Source organism: Chlorocebus sabaeus, chromosome 20, assembly GCF_047675955.1.
Source record: "Chlorocebus sabaeus isolate Y175 chromosome 20, mChlSab1.0.hap1, whole genome shotgun sequence".
Classification (NCBI taxonomy): domain Eukaryota; kingdom Metazoa; phylum Chordata; class Mammalia; order Primates; family Cercopithecidae; genus Chlorocebus; species Chlorocebus sabaeus.
This window is the reverse complement of record NC_132923.1, coordinates 21,561,365-21,585,363: the sequence shown is the minus strand read 5'-3', so window position 1 is coordinate 21,585,363 and position 23,999 is coordinate 21,561,365. Positions and strand designations below refer to the sequence as shown.

The window sequence follows — 23,999 nt, the reverse complement described above, 5'->3', positions numbered from 1 at the left end:
TGCTAATTTTTGTATTTTTAGTAGAGACGGGGTTTCACCACGTTGGCCAGGGTGATCTCAAACTCCTGACCTTGTGTTCCACCTGCCTCGGCCTCCCGAAGTGCTGGGATTACCAGCGTTAGCCACTGTGCCTGGCCAAAAATTAAAAGATGTGGAAAAAGACAATAATGCCCACCACCTTCACCACTTCTATTCAACATAGAACTGGAAGTCCTATCCAGATCAATTCATCGAGAGAAAAAAAGGGCATCCAAATTGGAAAGAAAGAAGTCAAGTCATCCTTGTTTGCAGAGGACATGTTTTATATTTAGAAAAACCTACAGATTCCACCAAAAAAATTGTTAGAACTGATAAATGAATTTGGTAGAGTTGCAGGATATAAAATCAAAATAATAAAAAAATCAGTAGTATTTTTATATGCCAGCAGTGAACAATCTGAAAAAGAAATCAAGAAAGCAATCCCATTTACAATAACTACAAAAAAATGTAGGAATAAATTTAACCAAAGAAGTGAAAGGTCTCTATAATGAAAGCTATGAAATGCTAATGAAATGAATTGAAGAGGACAGAAAAAAATGGAAAAATATTCCATGTTCATAGTTGGAAGACTTGATATTGTTAAAATGACCATACTACCCAAAGTGTTCCACAGATTCAATGCAATCCCTATCAAAATACCAATGACTTTTTTTCACAAAAATATAAAAAAAAATGCTAAAATTCATGTGGAATCACACACACACACAGAAACCCAAATAGTCAAAGCAATCCTCAGCAGAAAGAATAAAAGCTGAAGGCATCACACTACCTACCTTCAAAATATACCGCAAAGCTATGGTAACCAAAACAGAATGGTATTGGCATAAAAACAAACACATAGACCAATAGAACAGAACAGAGAACCCAGAAATAAATCCATGCATTTATTTTTTTGACAAAGGTACCAAGAACTTACACTGGGAAAAGAACAGTCTCTTCAACAAATAGTGCTGAGAAAACTGGTTATCTACATGCAGAAAAATGAGACCAGACCCCTATTTCTCACCCTACAAAAAATTCAAATGTATTAAAGACTTAAATGTAAGACCTGAAACTATGAAACTACTAGAAGAAAACACTGGGAAAATGCTTCAGGACACTGGTGTGGGCAAATATTTTTGGGGTAAAACCTCAAAAGCACAGGCAACCAAAGTAAAAATTGACAAATGGGATTACATCAAGCTAAAAAGTTTCTGCACAACACAGGAAACAATCAACAGCCACTATGCAAAACAGTTTGAAGGTTCCTCAAAAAACTAAAAATAGTACTACCATATGACTCAGCAATCCTACTGCTGGGTATATATCCAAAAGATAGAAAATCAGTATATCAAAGAGATGTCTGCATGTTCATATTTATTACAGCACTATTCACAATAGCCAAGATGCAGAATTAATCCAAGTGTCCATCAACAGATGGATAAAGAAAATGTGCTATATACACACGATGAAATATTACTCAGTCATGACAATGGCTGATTAATGAATAAAATCCTGTCAATTGCAGCATCATGGATAGAATTGGAGGATATTAAGTGAGATAAACCAGGCACAGAAAGACAAATATCATCAAGATAAATCATGTTCTCAGTCACATGTGGGAGCTAGAAAAATTGATCTCATGGAGGTAGTAAATACAATGGTGCTTACCAGAAGCTGGAAACGGGAGCAGGCAGGGAGGGATGAAGAGGGGTTGATTACTGGGTACAAAAATACAGTTAGATAAAATGAATAAGTTCTAATATTTGGTAGCACAATAAGGTGACTATAGTTAACAATAATTTATTATATATTTTAAAAGGCCTAAGAGATCTGGAATGTTCCCAACACAGAGAAATGATAAATATTTCACGTAATAGATTTCCCAATTACCCTGATGTGATTATTACACATTGTATGCTAATATCAAAATATCACATATATCCCATAAATATGTACAACTATTATGTAATAATAAAAAAATAAAAATTAAAAAAATAAAGTATATGAGAGGATATGTATAGGTTATATGCAAATACCACACAATTTTATGTAAGGGGCTTGAACATCTGTGGATTTTGGTATCCACAGGGGATCCTGGAACCATTCTATGAATACTGAGAGATGACTGTATATGCAATAACAGTCCTTAGGGTGTTGCTTTTAAGTCAACTATCAATAGCAAATTATAGAAGGGTTACCACTGTTTTTTTTAAATCACATTATTTGATTGGTAGTTAGACATTTAGATAAGTTGGGTGAAGGTTTGTAGAAAGACACTATAGGACTTTAAGATAAATCAAGCAGGCAATTTCAGTATATAGAAAATTTAATATGAAATCACTTAAAATATTTCAACATTAAGAAGTTTTAGTTCAGTGCCTTGGCATGAGACGTTTAAAAGCATATTTGGGTCTAATCTCAAATTAGTTCAGGGGAACAGAAATAACTGAAAATTTATGTATATGTGTATGTGTATATATATACACACACATATCTATATATACATGTATATATTCAAATTATATATGTATAAAGATATTTGTAGAATCAAGATATATAGGGATTATATATCTATATAGATATACTATATGTGTCTATACAGATATATATATTTATCTTCTGTGTGTGTCTGTGTATATACACATGTATAAAATCTATATATAGATTTTATATATAAATCTATTGTACATATAAAATCTATTGTAGCTTAGTGGTGGAATTTTCTAATTTTTCTCACACACATATTTTGGAAAGCTTACCCCCAAAGGGGCACATTAATCATACATGGAACAGAACCCTTCTCTTCTACTTTAATTCATTTCTTTTTAAATTTATTTATTTCTATTCTTCCACTTTTAACTATTGTCGTCTCCTTTAAAGTTGTTAATTTAGGTAGGAAATTAAACTCACTTTTGTGGAATCAGAGATAATTCTGAATTGGAAAGAACCCGAGTATGCACTTGGGCCTGTTTCCTGTCTTCAGGCAAAGAGATAAACTAAAGCTAAGAGAGATGGACTGTCTGTTCTTTGCCTAAAAGGTCACATTTCTCAACTACTGGGATACAAGCTATATTTCATGAAGTAATTTTTGTAAAATAATTTTTCTTTAGCTATAGACACAGTAAAGTAGCTATGTATAATTAAGATTTTAGCTTGCCTCAAATATGACCTTTATTCTTCTAGAAAAGTTTCCTCCTAAATCAGTAGCAGTAGCAAGTATGGCAGAAAGAGAAATGTGGTTCTCCATGGGAGAGAGACTATTTCAAGCAGTTATATCTTTTTAGCAAAATGTTTTGTGAGGTTTTTTGGGAGTGTGACACTTTTAGTGCACACTCAAAGACTTGTGTTTTCACATGTATAGAAGTTCACTTGGGGGTTTCCAAAGCCTCCCGTATTTTCACTTAAGTGTGGCCTTACAAAATGCAGTTTAAAAAAAATCTATGGTTTACTAAATGTAACATGTTAAAAATTACTGAAAAATTTGCCAATGTAAATCCTAAATTTGGGTTTACTAACTTAAAATGAAGCATTAAGACCAAAAAAAAAATTGAAAATTTTATTTTCACAGGGGATTTGCACAAAAAGAACATATTTTTGTTCTGTGTGTATACAAGCATTTTTGTTTCCTTAACTTGTTTCTGTTGTCTGCACACAACTAGAAGATGCTTTTCTTTATTTTAGTTTGGCCAAAGATGCTAATGGTTAAATTATGAAGGACTTTGCTTTATTTATTTTAAGTGGTGAAAACTGTAGTTCTTAATCTATGAAGAATTCTCCAGGTGGAGATATAAGAAAAATACAAAAAATTGGGAAAACATGTAAACGTAAGTTATGAGGTATTTCAAAGATACAGTGCCAGTAAAAATTCTCTTTCCCACAATTTTCAACTGCCAGATCTCTTGCTTTAGTCTTTTTGTCCTTATATTTGGAGAAATAGAAGAGTTTGAGATAAAAGTCCCTTTGAGGATGTGAGGGTTGCAGTAGTTTACAGCAGGGTCAGAAAAGGAAAGTAATAAAGCAATATTTACATGTTTTTGTATAAGAACAAAAATATTTCCTTAAAAAGTTGTTAAAAGGTTTTTAGTCCTATAAACACTCACTTTTATAGGGCACATGATTGTCTGTGTGACTTCTCTTTCCAGAGGAAGGCTTTTTTATTTTTAAATTCTAGGAAAGCATGACTTATTCAAATTAGATTTTCCATGCTATATTTAGTTTTACAGATGTGTTTAGTTCTAAAACTGTGGTTTACTGTATTCTGGGGAGAACATGTATATAAAAAAAACCCAGGACACCCTTACAACCAACTTAGATACAGTCAGTTTTAACACTCCACTGTGATCTCTCAATTCTTACAGCTTATTGCTTCCATTAAGAAGAAATCTCTGAATTCTCTGCATCCAATTTTCAATGGCTACAGTCTGAGAAACTGACCCATTATCACTTTTTCTAAATAACCAAGTTCTCAAAGTTTCTGGAAGCTCTTTGATCTTTTCTTCTGGGAGTGAAATAGGTTGTTTCTCTTATATAACAAGAATCAGGAATTCCCAGCAAACAGATTTCATTATGTATAAAGCATATTTCAGAAACACACAGACCACACATGAATATGCTCTCAGTCAACATTCACAGGCATTCACTCAAGGGGTAAACCAGTAATGAGCCAAACATATGTACTCATGCAAATGTACAATTGACAGCAAATTATTTTAGATACTAATGTCATTTCAGTATTAAAAATGAGCTGGGAGACAGCTCCTGTGACATTTGGTATGAAAGCTTTAGATTGCAATTTTCATGTAGAAGTAGCTTCATATCACATCTCGTGAGTTTCGTATCGCACAGCAGAGGACCATACTGAATATCATGCCAAAGATCTGAAACAGAAGGAAACACTCATCAGTGACTTTGAAATGGGTACTGATTGGTAAAAAGTTCAGCAGACTTCCTGTGTGTCTAACTCAAGTTAACAAATAATTATAACCAATAATTACCAGTTACAAATCACATTTTAGTATGTTACTTAAGGCTATGGGGTAAAGATTTCCAGATTAACTGTTTAAATGTATATGATTATTGTTAACAAGTAATAAGGCTCTGCGGGGTAAAGATTTCCAGATTAACTGTTTAAATGTATATGATTATTGTTAACAAGTCACAAGGCTCTGCTTTAAAGGAACCTACCCTGCTTCAGAATTATCAAACCGTTCTGACTACTTGTGAAAGACAGATACAATACTGGCTTTGGAATTTTATATTTCAGGTTAATCCCAGATCTCTTTTATAAGTTTATTTTGAAAATTGTGTTCATAACCATTTGTTGTTTAGATATGCTTGTGGTCTAAATAATTTTCTATTGTTGGAAAAGCTCTGATTTTTTACAACAGTGTCTGTATAGCAAAAAATGGAGTATCAGCTGGGTGCAGTGGCTCATGCCTGTAATCCCAGCACTTTGGGAGGCTATGGTGGGAGGATCGCTTGAGCTCAAGAGTTCCAGACCAGCCTGGGAAACATGGTGAAACCTTGTCACTACAAAAAATACAAAAATTAGGCGAGTATGGTGGTGTGTCCCTACAGTCCCAGGTGCTTGGCAAGCTGAGGCGGGAGGATCGCTTGAGCCCAGGAGGTCGAGGCTGCAGTGAGCTATGATCGCACCACTTCACTCCCTGGTGACAGCGAACCTGTCTCACAAAAAAAGAAAAAAAAAGTAGAGCATCACTTCATTTTTGGTTCATTTTTAAGGGCAAATGATACTTCACTGTTTAATGCAACAGTTTTAGCAAAGCATAAACTGGTGTTTATACTATGACATTATTGACTTTTACCTTTTGGATAGTTCTCTGAGAAGTCGAATACTTGATTGAAATCAATATCCACTTCCATGGTTTAAATAGAAGAATGCCAAAGATACTTCTTGTCTGCAGTTATTTCCCCTACAATTTTGTAGAGCCCATGAAACTCTATCTGTAGGCACCATTCTATAAACTACTGTCAATGCTTATTTTAAAAAATGGGTAATGTAACTTTCTGGTTCTCTCCTCAATTCCATCCTAAGTCAGACTAAGATCTGTAAATGTTAAATTCAATAAGATGAATGATCAGTTGTTTTGAAAAGGGAGGGACAGAAGCAGGTAAGCAGGGCATGGCCAGGAACAGGATTTCAAGCTTCTGGATGACAGGACTCAGTACCAGTATGCAGCACAGGAGACACCCAATGGACATTTAGTTAACTGATTACATTGTGCAACCCTCACTTTACAGAGAAAAGAACTAACGAAGAAACCTGGAGGTGCCGACTCAAGATAGGCTCGCTATGGGCATTTCCCCTTTACCACTGCCATAAGGTTGGATGTAATCTCTACCCCATCGTGGCTTCAGTGAGACTTCTTCAGTCTCAGCCTACTGCTGACACGAGTCAGGGGTGAATGCTTCTAGGCTTCTCATTTGCTGAGATTGTGAAACTCTCCATTATGTAGCACATGCTCAGACCTACCTCAGGATTGTCCTTTGGGGAGCTGCAGAACTGCAGCCAGGCTATCCCCAGAGCAGATGGGGAGGACCTGAGAGCTGTCCCTTGATTTGGAGGGCCTCAGTAGAGTATTTCCAGCCACTTCCCCACCCCTCTGTGCTCTAAATACAGAAAAGGGGAAGGCGCTTGTGTGTCCCCTGATAACTGCAAATTCACTGATTTCCTCACAATTCCCACAGCCCTTGCCTTAGTTTAGGCCATGAATTAATCTACATAGAGGGCTAGAGACTAAGTGCCATCTTAGTATTAGCTATTATCACCCAACCCCTGGAAAATGGAAATCACCCTTTAACCAGCCTCCCAAATCCAATCTTGCCTCCCTCCAACCTTTCCTCTATCCTCTACCACAGGTTCTTCCAACCCTTGGTGACTTCCCTCCCCTCAAGGATGAAGCCCACCCTTTCAAAGGGGCATGCAAAGACCTCAATGATGTGGACGCAACACTCTCTCCGTTACATCTCTTGCAACTCCTGCCATACCTGTCCGCTGCTCTCCGTTCTTCTCACACACTCTTCTTTTGTACTTTAGAAGTACAGAGCCACCTGGTGGTGGCCTGGATGCACTACGCTTAATACCTTCTATGGCATTGCCTTTGCCTGGTAGATTATTCAGAGAGCTGGCATTTGTTGAGTGCTATATGTCCCAGACACTTTACCTGTAATAATTTGTAATACTACTTTATATGTAGTATCCCATTTAATTTTCACGGCAGTCTTATGAGGTTTATATATTAACAAGATGAGGAAATTGAGGTGTAGAGAAGTTAAGAAACTTTCCTATGATCTCAGAGTTTGCAAGTGGTGGAGTCTAGAATTAAATCCAAACTATGTGATGCCAGAGCTCGCCCTATTAATCTCTATGCTCTGCTGCCTCTTAAAATCATAGATGAGAGAGATTAACTTGATATGTTGCATTGAATTTGTAACAGTAGAAAGAGACCCAGAACTGAAAATCATTTATCTGGGTTACGGATGGTAGCCTTAAAATGGGAAGTTAATAACAATGGTACACTCAAGGTCATAATGAGTTAAAGTTGAAATTTGTATTATATTTTAGAGGACAAACTATTAATATATTTAATGAGCTTTGTTCTTAGAAGATATAATACATTATGAACAAAGGTCTTTTTTCTTTATGAGAATTCTCTCTTAAGATACTATTACACTTGAAGAGAAATGAGATGCAAAGTTTCAAGGCTTTTAGAGGGCAAAAAAGGTAAGTTCTAGAACTTTCTCACCGTGAGACCTGCAATTCCAATACCGACAATTCCAATGAGCTGGAGCTTAACACTGATTATGGTCTCAATTTCATCGATGCAATTCTGTTTTGAGGAAAAAAAGCCAGGAATAAAAACTGATTGTATGTGTCAATCATTACCCTGATCCAATCCTTTCCATCCCTACAGTTCATTCTGTGAGAGTCAATCCACGCCAGCTTCTACTCGTGTTTCAACAATTCATCTTTGATAACATAATCTTGATAAACTTAACGCAAAAATGCAGTTTGGGGAAAAAAATAGAAGTCTCTCTTTTGGGTGAGATTTTCATGTTTAGGACATTGGCTTCTTCAGAGCCCTGAAATATAACTGGAGGAAGTCTGGTTCCAAGGAATCTAAAAATTTGGAGCCACTTCTTACTTGTAGCAAATAAGTAAAATGCCCTTAAAACAATAACTCTTTGTTTTCATATTGTCATTTACAGTCTAAAATACTTTCTATGTCTTTGATCCAATTTACTATGCAAGGTAGGCATGACCTATTAAGAAACTAAAAAGTCTTAACAGATTCAAGTTAAACAAAGGAGAGCCAAGAATTAGAAAAGCCAAGTCTTGGGAGCTAAAAGACCATTCTTTTCTGTGGTGGCTGGGCTGGGCTGGGTGGGTTCCTATCCTTTCATCTGTGCCCATAAGAGACCTGTGCAGCATAGATTCAAAGGGCCTTCATGGATGTGGGGAAACTTAGACAGAAAGCCAAATAGATCACCTGTAACTATTATTAGTTTCCCCAACTTCAAACACTCCTATTTGGAGTGCTCTTAAATAGCCGGATGCTCTCAATCCAACAGTATCCTCGGGTTGTTCAGATCTGTTCGCTTGTCACTGGTTGGTTCCTTCTGATACCATCTGAGCTATGTGAAACCCTCACTTCTCTCTTTGTATTTCCGATCACACTTCATTCATTCAACAAACATTTCTTGAGCCTCTACCTTGCATTAGTCACTGGAAGAGGGGTGGCAGATGCAGAGACAATAGGATATGGTTTCTCCTGCTTTCTGGGAATTCACAGTTTAGAGAAGGACACAGATCCACAAGAGAAAGCTATAATACATTCTGCCAAAAGTATGAAAACTACTGTTATATAGATTGGCTCCCTTACTTAGTAGAAAAAATGAGAGGCAACCTATAGCAATTCTTTCACTCTTCCTCTCCTTCTCCTATACACTTAGATGCTTCCTTCCTTCAGTGCCAGGCATTGCTGTAGGTAGCAAGCACACTCCTGACTCCTTTTTCTCTAATCAGAGTCAAAGAGGTACCCTTCTCTGTTGAAAGTTAACCTCGTGGCTGGGTGTGGTGGCTCACACCTGTAATCCCAGAACTTTGGGAGGCTGAGGTGGGTGGATCACCTGAGGTCAGGAGTTTGAGATCAGCCTGGCCAACATGGCGAAACCCCATCTCTACTAAAAATACAAAAATTAGCTGGGCATGGTGGCACCTGCCTATAATCCCAGCTACTAGTGGGGCTGAGGCAGGAGGATCACTTGAACCTGGGAGGCAGAGGTTGCGGTGAGCCAAGATCTTGCCACTACACTCCAGCCTGGGCAACAGACTGAGACTCCATCTCAATAAACAAATACATAAATAAAAATAAAAGAAAGTTAACCTCATATCCTGCTTTGGGTCTCTCCCTCAGCTCCTCAGGAAGCCTGTGCTGCCAGTTACTTTTTTTCCTTCCTATACATTCAGCCTCTCCTTATCCATTGACATTTCCACTTATCCTATTACCATGCTCAAGTTCTTCAATCAAAACAAACAAAACAACACTCAAGATTGTCCTCCTCTAGTTCTGCCATTAGGCCCTCCTTCCCTTCATTGCCAGTTTCTTTTTGTAAAAACCAAATGTACAAAAGATATATTGGCTTTAGTCACAAAAGGAATACATGCTTCTTGTATAAATCTGGAAGAGAGATTGTTTTAAAAAAAGAAGTATCTGTACTCTCACCATAAAAGGTAATAAATTTGTTGGTGATACTTACACACACAAACACATCTTTATATTCAACATAAAGAATATATAAACACATTCTTTATATTCAACAGTGTGCTTTTTTAACTTAACAACTTCAAAAATGCCTTGCTTCACTAAAAAATTCTTTGAAATCATGATTCTTTTTTTTTTTGGAGACAGAGTCTTGCTCTGTCACCCAGGCTGTAGTACAGTGGCACAATCTCAGCTCACTGCAACCTCTGCCTCCCAGGTTCAAGCGATTCTCCTGCCTCAGCCTCCTGAGTAGCTGGGATTACAGGCACATGCCACCATGCCTGGCTAATTTTTGTATTTTTAGTAGAGATGGGATTTCACCGTGTTGCCCAGGGTGGTCTTGAGCTCCTCAGCTCAGGCAATTCACCTCCCTCTGCCTCCCTAAATGCTGGGATTACAGATGAAATCATGATACTTAATGGTGGTAAAACATTTCATCATATGAATATACCACAATTTATCTAAACAATCCCCTACAGCCACATATTAACGGCCTATCCAGCGTTTTGTTCTTATGAATAACATGTAATGAACACGGTTTGCACAAAAATGTGTGTCTGCATTTCTGATTCGTTTTCCTTAGAATAAACTCCGAGAAGTGGAATTTCTGGATAGAAGGGCATAAACATAATTCATCCTCCAGTCTTACACAGTCATACTGATCTTTAAGACTATTTACTAATTTCTCTGAACAAGCTCATCACATCACTCTCACCAAAACTGTGTATTATTAAGGGGGAAAAAAAAAACACTTGGTCAATTTCATAGGTTAAACAACAGCATCTCTTCATTTTGATGTGCTATTAATTTTAAATATTACTTTTAATTTCCTATATTTTCTATATGTTTAATGGTAATGTGGACTTTGGCTTTTGTAAACTTTCTTTTTGTGTCCTTGGCTCAAATCCAAACTTCTTGAAAGGATGCTCTCTCTCCTCACATCTTGCTCTCTGAAACCTGGGCTCTGTCCTCACTCCATCCCTCATAGCACGCACCAGTTGGTTCCTTACATGCTAAATCCTGCCAGCTTTTCAGTAGTTATTAGTGGACCTTCTTAGGCTTTTAGTTCCCCACACAAACCATGGCATTTCTACTTCTGTGCTGTTGTTTACCCTGGTCTCTCTGCAGGCAGGCCTCCCCCTCCCGCTTCCTGCCCAGTGCTAGCATAATTACTTTCCATTCTTGAAGATTTAGCTGAGACATCATTACCTCCAGTCAGCCTTCCCCATCCCCCAGCCTCTGGCCTCTCCTAAGTGTCTTTCCCTCTGTGCTTTCGGAGCACGATGCACATTCCATGCATGCCTAATCACTGCACTGTACGGACTTCATGTTCATCCCTCCTACTAGACTGCAATGCAAGCTCCTTGGGAGTAGGAACCTTTTCTCCTTCCCCTTTGCATCCACAGTGCCGAACATAAGGTAGGCAGCTGATCAATACTGAATTGCCCTCAACAGCAGCATATGGGCCTGGTGACCATTCCCTCTCCTTCCTGCAGTGTCTCCTCACTTGTGTCTGGCTGCCCCTCCCAGTTTCCTTCTTTGGCACCTCTTCTTTTGCCCACCCTTAAATGTGGTTGTTCCCCAGGGCTCTATCCTCATCCTTCTTTTCTTCCAAGTCTAACGGATCAAATCCGTATTTATAGCTTTAAGTTTCCCATCAAGTGCTGACACTCAGACCTCTCTCCTGAGTGACAAACCAGATTTTCCAACTGCCTACTGGATATTTCCACTTGGAAGTGCCACTGGTTCCTCAAAATCACCATGTTAAACACAAAGCTCATTTTTCTCCACAACTGGCTCCTTTTCCTCTCTCCCTCAGCTCCGTAAATGACACCATTATCTATGTAGGTGGTGAAGCCAAAAACCCAGTAGTGGATTCTCCTCTGATTTTTAACTGGTCACCACTCCTATAGACATCACTTTCTAAAAGACCCTCTTTAACATCTCTTGCTAACAACAAGGGCAGCAGCCTTCCCAATGGGTCTCTTAGCTCAATGCTATTCATTTTCCATCAATCCTCTATGCTGCCACTAGAGCAAATTTGGTAAAATGCAGATCCCATCCCAGATTCTACCTTCAATGGCTTCCTAAGCTAGCAGCATGAAGGCTAGACTTTTGGTCTCACAAGAGTGCCCTTGGCCCTTTGAGTACAGGTCCCTCCTTTCTGAAGTACTCATCTCCCACAGGCAACCTGGGCTTTCAGACACTTCCACCGCTGGCACTCGCCTGCAGACAGCTACCTTTTCTCTCCTCCATGCCTTTGCCCTGTGTTTCTGCCAGAAATATCCCACTCTTTTTTGCTTGCTTACTGAACTCCTAGTCATCCTTCAAAATTCATCCTGAGAATCACGTCAGGGAAGCGCCTGTGGACCCTGGAATCCTATGCCAGGTTCGTCTGCTGCACCGTCCTGCATAGCCTTAACTCAGCCCACGTGCTGTACATGGCTCCTGTGCGGGTCTCCCCTGCCAGACGTGAGCACTTTGAGGGCAGTGCTGTCTTGTTCGTTTCATCCAACTCAGAAAGACCCAACCAGTGTTAAATGGGCAATTCGGGACACAAGCTGGAGCTACAATCTCATCCACCCCATTCACAGCCGAGGATCTAAGAACATCTACATTATTGTCTCCATAGTCTCATAGTTCCCTCTCTCGTTCCCACATTGTATTTTTCCCCAATTACTTTGCTGACACTGTATGACAAAAGTCATTAATGATATTCTAACCAACAAATCCAACAAACTATTTTTGGTCTTCATTTACTTGTCTCTTCCCAGCATTTGACTTTATGGGTGAACCATCTCCACTTTGGCTTCCCAAGTAGACTCTGACTCCTCCTTCACAGTCTCTTGTGCTGGCTTCTTGGCCTCCGTCTGCCCCTGAAATGAGGGAGCCCCTGCTCCTTCCTTGTTCTGTTCACTCTCCCTGGTGCTCTCGTTAACTCCGAGGGCTTCGGCTACGGCCAAACTGCTCAGTTTCCCACACCGTGTCTTCATCTCAGCCTACCCATAAGTTGACAGGCACATAAAGTACAAACTTGACCAAAACCAAAGTTGTCATCTGTCTCCAGGATCTGCGCCTTTCCCTATAATCAGGGAGTGGAACCTCTACCCACCCAGCCACCCAAGCAGAAGTCTGGAAATCTTAGCCCCCTTCCTTCCATTCACTCACCACTTGTACCCACTAAGTCACCCAGGCCTGTTGATTTTGCCTCCTGAACGTCTCTTCAACTGTCACTTCCTTTCCATCCCTACTGTTTCTGACTTGCTGTGGCCGCTCATCCTCTCTTATCAGGGTGACCACAAGTGCCACCTAAGCGGTCTTCCTCCATTACTCTCCAACCCTATTCTATCCTTCACACCCCAGCGGCCTGAAAATACTCTCTACAACTCAAAGCGGATTTGCTCATTCTCTACTAAAATCAATGGCTTCCTCAAACTTCCAGGTGTAAAATCCTGCCTTTGCCTGCTTTTCTCAACATGTTACCCAGTGCTCTCCGTGGGTTCCCTGTTCTCCTGCAGTCCTGGAGTTTTTCAGGTGGCCGTGTCTGTGTTCCTGCTGCTTCCTGGGCTTGCAATGACCCTCCTTTGTTAGAACTCAGCTCGGGGACCCACTCCTCTATGAACCTTTCCTAAATCTGCTGCTTTAGGGCTCCCTGTTCAGACTTCTTACATAGCACTATTGCCCTTGACTAAGTCTGTGAGGCCGCTGAGCACAGGGACCATGTCTTTTTCATCTCAGAGTTCCCAGAAACTGGCATAGTGTCTGACACACAGAACTGAATAAAGGAAGCATTTATCAGTGCTTGGAGAGGTGTGGGACAACATTCTTGGGCACAAACTTCAGCCCTGGTGACCTTAATTAATACCATAAGCAGGTGGCATCACTACTGGAAGTTGGCATACCATCTTTCCCCAGGGCATCGGGGGACTGTGACACCGCATTGCTTCACTTATTTCACATGGAATAAGGCCAAGCCACAGAAGCCACTGAGAGAGGGCCTCCCAGAATCCCTGAGGTAGGAACTGAGCCCCTGGCCCTACCCTGAAGGCAAAAACACCCCACACTACAGGTAGAGCAGGAACCTTGGTAGAAGCTTACCTTGTGTCCTAGAAGCTCCTTTGGGCATGTAGGCTGAACCTGTTCGGAGCTTTCCTTTCCACAGCACTGAAACTAGAGAGTCAGAAAAGAGACTTCAGGGCCAGGAAGGAGGAGCAGCAGCTACAAGTCTGGGCACCCTGCTAAGGACTGGGGTGCCGAGGCGGCAAAGCAGCTCCGAGGCCCAGTCACTGCAACCCAGACTGCTATTTCTGGAAGGAGAGCGAAGAATCACACAATCATGCTGGCAAAACAAGAAAATGACTTCGCTAAAGCCATCTGAGTTTATGATGGGAAGTGACTCAAGGCAACCCAAACAAGGCAAGAAGCTAATTGACAATGTCTGTGTAAATGGTTGCTTTTTAGAAAGGGGTTGGGGCTTTAGATTCCTTCTTTCAGACTGGGGGTCATTTAACCTGCTGAGGAGCTCAAGTTTTAAGAGCTTCAGGAAGGACTCATTAGCTGGGAATAGTCTGGGAAAGAGGGGAGAAGTGGCTGCAGGAAATTCCAGGGTCCGAAAGACAAGATTTGAAGATTGGCCAGCAAACAGGTATCCTGCCTTAGGCTAACTGGCCCTTTAAGACAAAAGAACCTGTGTGCTGCCTCAGGTCCTGAGGGCAGCTGAGGTGAAACTGTGTAAATGTATAAATGGTAGCCACTTTCCAGGACATAACCTGTCCTAGACGAGAACTAGGTACCTGAAAACACCTGACCCAGAAATTCACAGCTACTTCTCCATATCACAGTGTCTAAAAAATGAGAATGACTCTGGCCTGGCCCATCTCCTCTGCAAGCCTTCCGTGATTAACTGCATGTAGCTCTGAGCACTCCATGGACAGCACAGTCCCACTGAATGTTCCAGAAGGGAGTGTAGCTATCTCCCATGACCCTTCATTTTCCAAATGAGAGAGTTAAGTGAGTATCAGGGAGGCCAAGTAACTCGCTCAAGGTCATGAGCCTGTGAAGTGGCAGAGTGGCAGCTAGAAATTAGTTTTTCTGACTTAAAGATCACACTTGTTTCTGTTACACCACAATGCTGCCCTCTGACAGAGCCTGCTATTTATTTGGGCTCCTTTCTCCGTAACCTCGTTTGTGCTCTTTTGTCTCTTTGGGGCATGTGTCTTTTGGGTTCATGCTCTTCTGTCCCTCTTGTGAACTCTGTGTGACAGGCATCTTTCCCTTCTAGGGTTCCACACATAACGCAAACTATGGCCCTCGAAAGGGCTAAAATAGGGGATGCTACTTGGCTTTACTGAATTTATTTTTATTTTTCATCCTGGTGATTGGTGAGAACCTGGCTCAGACATAATCTTGAGAAGCTGCGATTTGAAGGAAGAAGTGAAGTTACTCACTGTTGAGTGGAAGGTGATGAGCGTCCCATTGCCTTTTCCCCTATCTTTAAGGTAATCATTATAAGCCTCTTCATACATGGTCTGAACATGGCGGATAGCCTGAAAAAATACCAGGAAAAATGAGGGACTACTGAGTGGGAAGTTTCAAACATTCTCCTTTCATCAAGGAAAATCCCTGCTTCCACATCTTTCAAAAATACTGCCTGTCTCATAAGAATGATACAATGGACTCTGGGGACCTGAGGGAAAGGGTAGGAGTGGGGTGAGGGATAAAAGACTGCACATGGGTACAGCGTACACTGCTCGGGTGATGGGTGCACTGAAATCTCTGAAATCACCACTAAAGAACTTACTCGTGTAACCAAACACCACCTGTTCCCCACAAAACCTATTGAAATAAAAAAAAAAACACAAAACTGCCTTTCCATAGGTATTTTGGGATAATTCTGCACATCTGGAGAAGATTATAGTTTCTGGAGTCTCCAAGATGCTTTTGAGGATGGAAGGATAGACTAACCAGAACAGTTTTCATGGACTAGAAAGATTTCTGACAGTTCCCAAACCCGGCTGGGCTTCAGCATCAACTGGGCCCCAGATTCCGGGGCTCCACCCAGGTGATTCGGATGCATAGCTAGAATCGGGACTTATACATTCCTGTTACCCCATTGGGTAAAAGCATTCAAAGCTTTTTATGACATGGTTTAAAAGATATTCATCACCAAGGAAAACTTTCTACATTCAAATATCACATAAAGCTTAGAGAATGCTTTTTCTAGTATAAAAGCTTGTGATTTCAAATCCACAGAAATCTCAAAAGGTCCTAAGATTCCATTCTACTTCTGTATGTAGCTGAATTTAAACTAACCTATGAACACAGCCAGCTACTTTAGAAAAATTCAAAAAGAGGTGACATTTACTATTCTACATGTTTACTGTTTTTATAATCTAAAATAAGTTCATAAACATAATATTAATGACACAGGAGTTAATGTGAAATACAGCAGACTTAAGTTTCCATTCTTCCTCCTTTTCCATTCCATTCTCTTCTATCCCACAGTGTGTTTTACCCTCCTAGAAAGGTTACTTCCTCTGTGTGTCCTCCTGATAAGCTATTCTGGACACCTAGAGTTGGGCAGCAAATATAAACTGGCTTCACTAGCCCACAGCAGGGCAGGCTCTGGTCTTTGAGAATGAAACGGCCCTGTCCAGGTCAATCCTTAAGAAGAAATGACAGTCTGACAGGGGATGAGAATCTAGATTCTTTCTCAAGTCTGTACTCTAACTCTTACCCCATTTCAAACTGGGGAAGAATCTTAAACTAGAGATCCTTTTTTTTTTTTTTGGTTTTATTATAGACCACTTCATAAGTCTAATGGAAGATATGAACTATCTCTCCAAAAAAATGTGAGCATGTATATATGCACACTCATACACACATATGCTCAGTTCTGCACACCACTTCTAAGTTAAAAAGTTCTGTTAAAACTACAATAATGGAGATTATTTGGTTTCTTAATAATATTGTGGGTATCAATATTCTAAAACTTTTAACCATCACAGAAAAACATCATAAGTAATTTACTTACTACCCCCTTGCCTATAAAAGCAAACACTCCAGTGGTTACTTCAGCAGCAAATATCACCAGGAGGCAGGTAAAAAACTGTAGAGGAGAGAAAATACTAATTTCATTAATTTAATACCTTCTCAATTTATATATTTCGCACCTTAGTTTCCTTATGTAACGGCTGAGTCGCTTACATGTGGTTCGTTCGTTAATTCATTCATTCATTCATTCATTCATTCAGCAATTGTTTATTGGGCATCTATTCTGCACCAGGTACTGTCCTTGGTGCTGAGTATTCAGTGGTGAACAAGATAATATTCCAATGTCTCTGCTACCACGGACCTTGGATTGGACAGGGGAATATACGATAACTGAGTAAAGAAATTAAAAAGTGAATAAGGTAAGTTCAGATAGTGATGTAAAAATCCCACCACCTAGAACACCACCTGGCACCTATGTGCTCAGTAAATACTTGACAAACACAAAACATCTAGAAAGATATAAAATAAGGCCAGGAGAGAGAGAGTCACTGATGCAGCTTGGGCATGGGGAAGGGGGTGACTTGAGACTCTAGTCTGGAAAGTCTTCTTTGAGGAGATCGGAGTAGAGGTGAGGGCGTGTCCTTCTGGATGGATTTCTGTTCTGGTCTATGGATTTGCTCTGATCAAACCTAGTTCAGTGATAAACAAGACAGAAATGTGCTCAGCAGTAGGAGAAAGAGAAAGAATGAATGGCAAAGAAACAAGTTAGACATTTCATGTAGTAAGAGATCAGAGGCTATGGCCAGAGTTAAAAATCCAAAGATCACAATGAGTAATGAGATGAGAGGCTGCCTCTTAAAACTGCTGTTTCTGACTCCCTGTGGAGAAATATCAACACTTTCTCTCCTCCTGCCCCTCTTCTTCCCTTCTGTTTCTCTTAGGTTACACTGGCATTGAATGTATAGCAGTTAATTGAAATTATCTGATTTTTTTTAAACAGAGGTTGCTTGTTAAAATAAGCCACAAGAGGGATTTTGGTTAAGTTATTGATCTCAAACATAAATGTTTTCCTCGTAGATAACAGTGCTTCCCTGGCTATAGAAACCTTTCAGCTGTCTCACCCACTGTGAAATATACACACACACACACACACACATAATGTATACCTATATATGTATATATATACACATATATATGTATATGTATATATACTCATATAGGTATACATACATATATATACACACACACATATGCATATTTTTAAGAACAATCATAGTCACCCCTTACAATTACTAAGTACTTTTACTCCCAAAACATCTTTACACCAATGACCTCATTTCTTTTCACACTTCCCATATGAGGCAGGAACAAAGATAATATTTTTTTTCTTTTTTCTTTTTTCAAGACAAGGTCTTGCTCTGTCGCCCAGGTTGGAGTGCAGTGGTACAGTCATGGCTCACTGCAGCCTGCCAACTCCTAGGCTTAAGTGATCCTCCTGCCTCAGCCTCCTGAGTGGCTGGGACCACAGGTGTGTGCCATCACACCTGGTAGAGACTGGGTCTCCCTGTGTTGCCCAAGCTAGTCTTGAAGTTCTGGGCTCCAGAGATCCTCCTGCCTTGGCCTCCCAAAGTGATTACCGGTGTGAGTCATGGCACCTGGCCCTAGGTAATATTATTCATATATAAGAGATGGAGAAACCAAGACTGAGGGAGGAAAAGTGCGTGCCAAGGGTTCAGAGAGTCCATGGAGGAGCTGCAGCCAGGGGCCAGAGGCACTGACTCCCTTCAGATGCAGGCAGTTCCATCACTACCATCCCACCATTTACCCCCACACCCCACTTACTGATCCAAGCACACATTGCGACTCCCTCATGGCTCCACAGCACCCGAAGAAACCCACGGCCATCATCAGGGCCCCGGCTCCAACCAGAACGTAGAGCCCTGTGGGGAAGAGATCAGAGGAGACCATTGACAGCCAACCGAATGCCTCCATGACCAACTAGGCTTAAGACTCTGGGCACTGCAGAGCATTCTAATAGTACCACAAGGTACTATCGTTACTGCCGTGTTTAACACAGAGGAACTGAGTCCCAGAAGGTTAAGCAGTTCGCGTCAGGTCATAGAGCTGGTGCTTGGCAGAGCCGGGAGAAAAATAGCCGTGAGCCTCAAAAGGCTGCCCACATCCCAACTCTGTCCTGCCTCTCCAGTGATGGAGGCAGCCATCATTCAGGTGGGGATTTCACTTACTACTTAGTCAAGCCCCAGGTTACATTTCTTACAGAGAAAGGAAAGGGCAGAAGTGCTCTGGTTCTGAGAGAACTAAAGCCAAGCCTTTTTGTATCTCCTTCTCTGATTCTGAGATAAGTTAGAATACAATGTGCGACCTGGCACTTGTCTTACTTGGAATCATATTAATGGTCTCTATTTCATTTTTTGCGTTTTACTCATATGAGTCACCTGGAAACCACGCCCATTAACAGGGAGGGTGGGGGCTGGTGCCCTGCCTCCATGGGGAACCCCTGGGCCTGGCATTCAGGGTGCTTCCTGGGGCTCCTCTGGGTTGCTGATGGTGGTTTGTGGGCAGATCTGACAGTTCACAGACCTACTAGGAGCCACAGGCGAGGCTGCTCTGCTTCCTGCCCCACCCCGGGCCTGGCCGCAGGGTTCTTTTCAGGGCCCTGAGGCCCTGCTGCTCTGTAGCCCTGAGGCGGGTATTTATTTCCTGCTGTTCCAGCTCTGGCACCTCCTCCCTTTCCCTTTTCTCTAAAAGAATAATTTCATGAGGGAATGGATGTGGTAATGCGAGAAACGATATCATATTAAAAATAATAGTGTTGTTGGCCCCACTGCTTAAACACTTTATTGTTTTTAAAAATGTCTTTCACCAAAGGTCTAATATCCAGAATCTATAAGGAACTTAAATCAACAAGCAAAAAGCAAATAACTCCATTAAAAAGTGGGCAAAAGACATAAACAGACAATTCTCCAAAGAAGACACGCAAGCGAGCAACAAACATGAAATAATGCTCGTCATCTGTAATCATCAGAGAAATGCACATCAAAACCACAATGAGATACCATCTCATAACAGTCAGAATGGCTTTTGCTAAAAAGTCAAAAATAATGGATGTTGGCAAGGCTAGGAGAAAAGGGGACACTTTATACACTACTGCGAATGTAAATCAGTACAGCCACTGCAGAGGGCAGTTTGGAGATGATTCAAACAACTGAGTTGAACTACCACTCGACCCAGCAATCCCACTGCTGGGTAAATACCCAAAGGAAAATAAATCATTCTACCAAAAGGGCACATGTTCACTGCAGCACTATTCACAATAGCAAAGGTATGGAATCAACCCAGATGCCCATCAATGGTAGATTGGATAAAGAAAATGTGGTACATATACAGCATGGAATACTATGCAGCCCTGAAAAAGAACAAAATCATGTCCTTTGCAGCAACATGAATGCAGATGGAGGCCATTATCCTAAGCAAACAATCACAGGAACAGAACATCAAATACCACATGTTCTCACTTATAAGTAGGAGCTAAATATTGGGTACACATGGACATAAAGATGAGAATGATAGATACTGGGGACTATTAGAGGGGCACAGTGGTTGAAAAACTAACTATTGGGTACTGTATTCATTACCTGGGTGACAGATTCAGTCATATCCCCAATCTCAGCATCACCCAATATACCTTTGTAACAAACTTGCCCATGTACCCTGATTCTAAAATGAAAGTTGAAAAAGAAAAAAAAAAGTCATTCACTGTGTTGCAATGTTTTCAAAGCTCTTTCACTTCCATCATCGTATTGGCTTCTCAAAACAACCTGGTTAGGTAAGCAAGGACTGTTATTTCTGTTTTACAAATGGAGGTCTGAGAGACAAGATGGCCGCAGGTAGGATGCCCTGGCAGGGCGGCAGCAACACCACCATATTCAGCTCCTTCACGAATGTCTCCTGGTGGACCACCTTGCTACAGAACATGCCATTGCATCCGATTGCTACTGCCACAATTGCTACATGATGCCGTTTGCAGACCTATCATGAAGTCACAGCCTGCAGACGAGTTGCCCCCCAAATCCTTATCCATCCTATGCTCCAGCCACCTGGGAATTCACCACAATCTGACTGTGACCTGCTCTTTTCCATTTTGTGCTTTTGCAGGTTCTCATATTAGTCTCTCATTATAGATTTCAAGTCGACAAACAAACCTTATTCATCCTCTCTAAAGAATGCCTTGCACAAGGCAGAATTCTCGGTCGGTGTGCATTGCATGAGTAGATAAGACAGAGAAAATCAAATCAGTTCCAGGCTGGCTGGCTGTCATCACCCATCTTTGCTTAGAGATACATGCTGGAAACACATCTTAGCAAACATCCACAGAGGAACTACATAGCTGGGCTCTCCAAAGCCAAGCACAGGAGGATGGTTGCTTCACACCCCGAGAAACCCTGGAATAAGGAAAGAGGGAGGCTCCTGAGGAGGCGGGAGGTTCACTGCACAGGGGCACAGAGGTTTGAGGAGGCCAGAGTTGCTCCCCACTGTAAAGGAAACTGTCTGCTCCCTCCAGGCAACAATCCTTATCCTGCTGAAATAATGAGCTTTTCAGGAAAACGTGCTTATGTGAACAATATTTCATTCTTAGGCCATCAGAATCCCAGAGCTCATGGCAACAACAACCTGAAGCTGCCCTAGCAGCTTCAACTTTAAGGCCTCTTCTCAGCCAGCCTCTGTTTTGTATGTGTGGGCCTGTGACTCAGCCCAGCTCCAAATGAGCATTGCTTACTGGAGTTGAAGGGAAAAGCAGAAGAAATTCTACAAGAGGAGAGGTTCCCTGGGCCTGCTGGATCCAGTTCCAAATCTGGCTACAATACTCTGCATGCCATAAGGCTACCTGTGGCTTCCAAGGATACTTTATCCTTCTTATGGTGTGCCCCTCAAAAAATAGCTGCTGAATGTAATTAATTAATTTACAGCCACATTTTAAATTCCAAGATGGTTACTGTAGAGCGCTCTCCTTCCCATAGGAGCAGGTGTGACAAACGTATGACCTACTTCCCGAATCCCTCACGCTTTCCGAGTCCTATTGCCTTTGATTTGAAAAATAGAAAACACTGAAATTACATTTTCATCATGAATAGCTGAGCTTTGGGATGCCAGTGATCTCTGGGACATGCTACCACAAGTACTTTCCTGGGACACCTTCTTTTTAAAAAATTTAAAAAGTATTAAAAAGTTTTTTAAATTAATATCTCACTGATAGATAATATTTATACATATTTTGGTGGTACATGTGCTATTTCAATGCATGTATACAATGTGTAAGGATGAAATCAGTGTCATTGGGATATCCATCACCTCAAACATTTATCTTTGTGTTGGGAAGTTAAAATCTAAAAAAATTCTTCTCATCTAGCTACTTTGAAATACATAAAAATTATTGTTAAATATAATTTCCTTACTGTTCTACAGAACACAAGAATTTCTTCCTTCTATTTAACTGTATTTTTGTACCCATTAAGCAGCTTCTCTTTATATTCCCACCCCTCTACCCTCCGCAGCTTCCAGTAACCATCAATCTACTCTCGACCTCCAGGAGATCCACTTCTTTAGCTCCCACATGAGTGAGATCACGTGATATCTGACTTTCTGTGCTTGGCTTATTTCACTTAACATAATGGCCTCTAGTTCCATCCACGTTGCTACAAATGACAGGATTTCATTCTTTTTATGGCTGAGTAATATTCCATTGTGTACATGTACCACATTTTCCTCATCCATCCATCTGCTGATGGACACTTATGTTGACTCCGTATCTTGGCTATTGTGAAAAGTGCTGAAATAAACATGGGAGTGCAGATGTCTCTCCGATTTACTGATTTCCTTTCTTTTGGATATATACCCAGCAGTGGGAATGCTGGATGATAGCTCTAAATTTATTTTTTGAGGCACTGCCATACTGTTCTCCATAGTGGCTGTACTACTTTACATTCCCACCAATAGTGTATGAGGCTTCCCCTTTCTCCATATCCTCTCCAGCATTTGTTATTCTTTCTTGCTTTGATAATAGTCATTCTAGCTGGGGTAAGATTTGGAACATGTTCCCAGGCAATTCCATCACTCTTTTCTTAGGTTTCAGAGTTTTCTTTTAAGCTAGAAACATGATTTTAGTTAACATAAAAATGAGAGAGAGCCTTCTAACGGCCTACTGGGATAAACTCATTTAAAAAAGGTTCCCCCCTTTTAGGGACTGGATGTGGTCATCAATTTTAATGGCTTTCTAGCAGCAGATGGTTTTACATAATCTGCTAATGACCATTTTTTATCTAAAAAAATTTTTATGTCCCTACATTTATGTCCCTTCTCTCTCCCTTCCAGTATCCCCTGAATGCATATAATAATGCAAATATCTAGAATATTGAATGCAACTTAGTTTTTGGGAAGGGCAAGTGTTTCAGCTTTAGGATGTTTTCACATTTTGAAATGTTTGCATTACACTGGTCGAGCATTCCTAATCCAAAAATCCAAAATCTGAAATTATCCAATGAGCATTTCCTTTGAGAGTCAGACTAGTGCTCAAAAGGTTTTGGATGTGGGGGAATTTTGGATTTTGGATTTTCAGATTAGGGTTGCTTGATCTGTAGTAACAATAGCCAATATTTACTGAGGGCTCACCACAAAACAGATACTATGCTTAAATATGTTCATATTTCACAGCTGAAGAATCTGAGACACCAAGAAATTAAAAAATTTATGTAAGATTGCATAGCTAGTGAGGGGAAAAATTGGAATTGAACCCAGGGGAGCCTACTCCAAAGTGTACCCCCTGAACCCCTATGCTTTCCTTTTAGCAGTAACTCTGAAGGACAATAATGCTCTTAGTTAGAAATTAGTTCATTTTGCAATTTATAAATGGCAGTACAGTTATTTTTCCTCTTCCTTGAGAAAAGTACTTGAGATATCTAGAATTGACGGTTCCTGGTTTTTCCTCTGAAAGTACAGGGCTGGCAGCCAGAAATCCAGGCCTGCCAACTATGGCTTTAGGTAAGTCCTCCTACTCTTCAGTTTTGTTAGCTACAATATGGAAATGATTGTCTATTCCAACTTCTTATAAAAATGCTCTGGAGAAACTGGCTCAACAATGTAAGCTACAACACCTCTCTGGTATCCAGTTACCATGGATGTCAG

General features: G+C 40.7%; 1 protein-coding gene across 3 annotated transcripts in view; it reads right to left on the bottom strand.

The window, feature by feature from the left end:
* Positions 1–1,805: 1,805 nt before the first annotated feature.
* TSPAN2 (tetraspanin 2) overlaps positions 1,806–23,999 on the bottom strand; it is a 44,139-nt gene continuing 21,945 nt past the window's right edge. The window contains exons 3-9 of one of the 3 annotated variants that reach the window (XM_037998053.2): positions 18,642–18,739; positions 16,840–16,914; positions 15,254–15,352; positions 13,905–13,976; positions 7,788–7,871; positions 5,597–5,702; positions 4,696–4,898 (exon numbers count right to left, since the gene is read on the bottom strand). In XM_037998053.2, the coding sequence (XP_037853981.1) occupies positions 4,744–4,898; positions 5,597–5,702; positions 7,788–7,871; positions 13,905–13,976; positions 15,254–15,352; positions 16,840–16,914; positions 18,642–18,739 (689 nt within the window). In that variant the 3' untranslated portion in view covers positions 4,696–4,743. Of the gene's footprint in view, positions 4,899–5,596; positions 5,703–7,787; positions 7,872–13,904; positions 13,977–15,253; positions 15,353–16,839; positions 16,915–18,641; positions 18,740–23,999 lie in introns of all 3 variants that reach the window. The other 2 variants (XM_007977457.3, XM_073008458.1) reach the window with 2 other exon arrangements.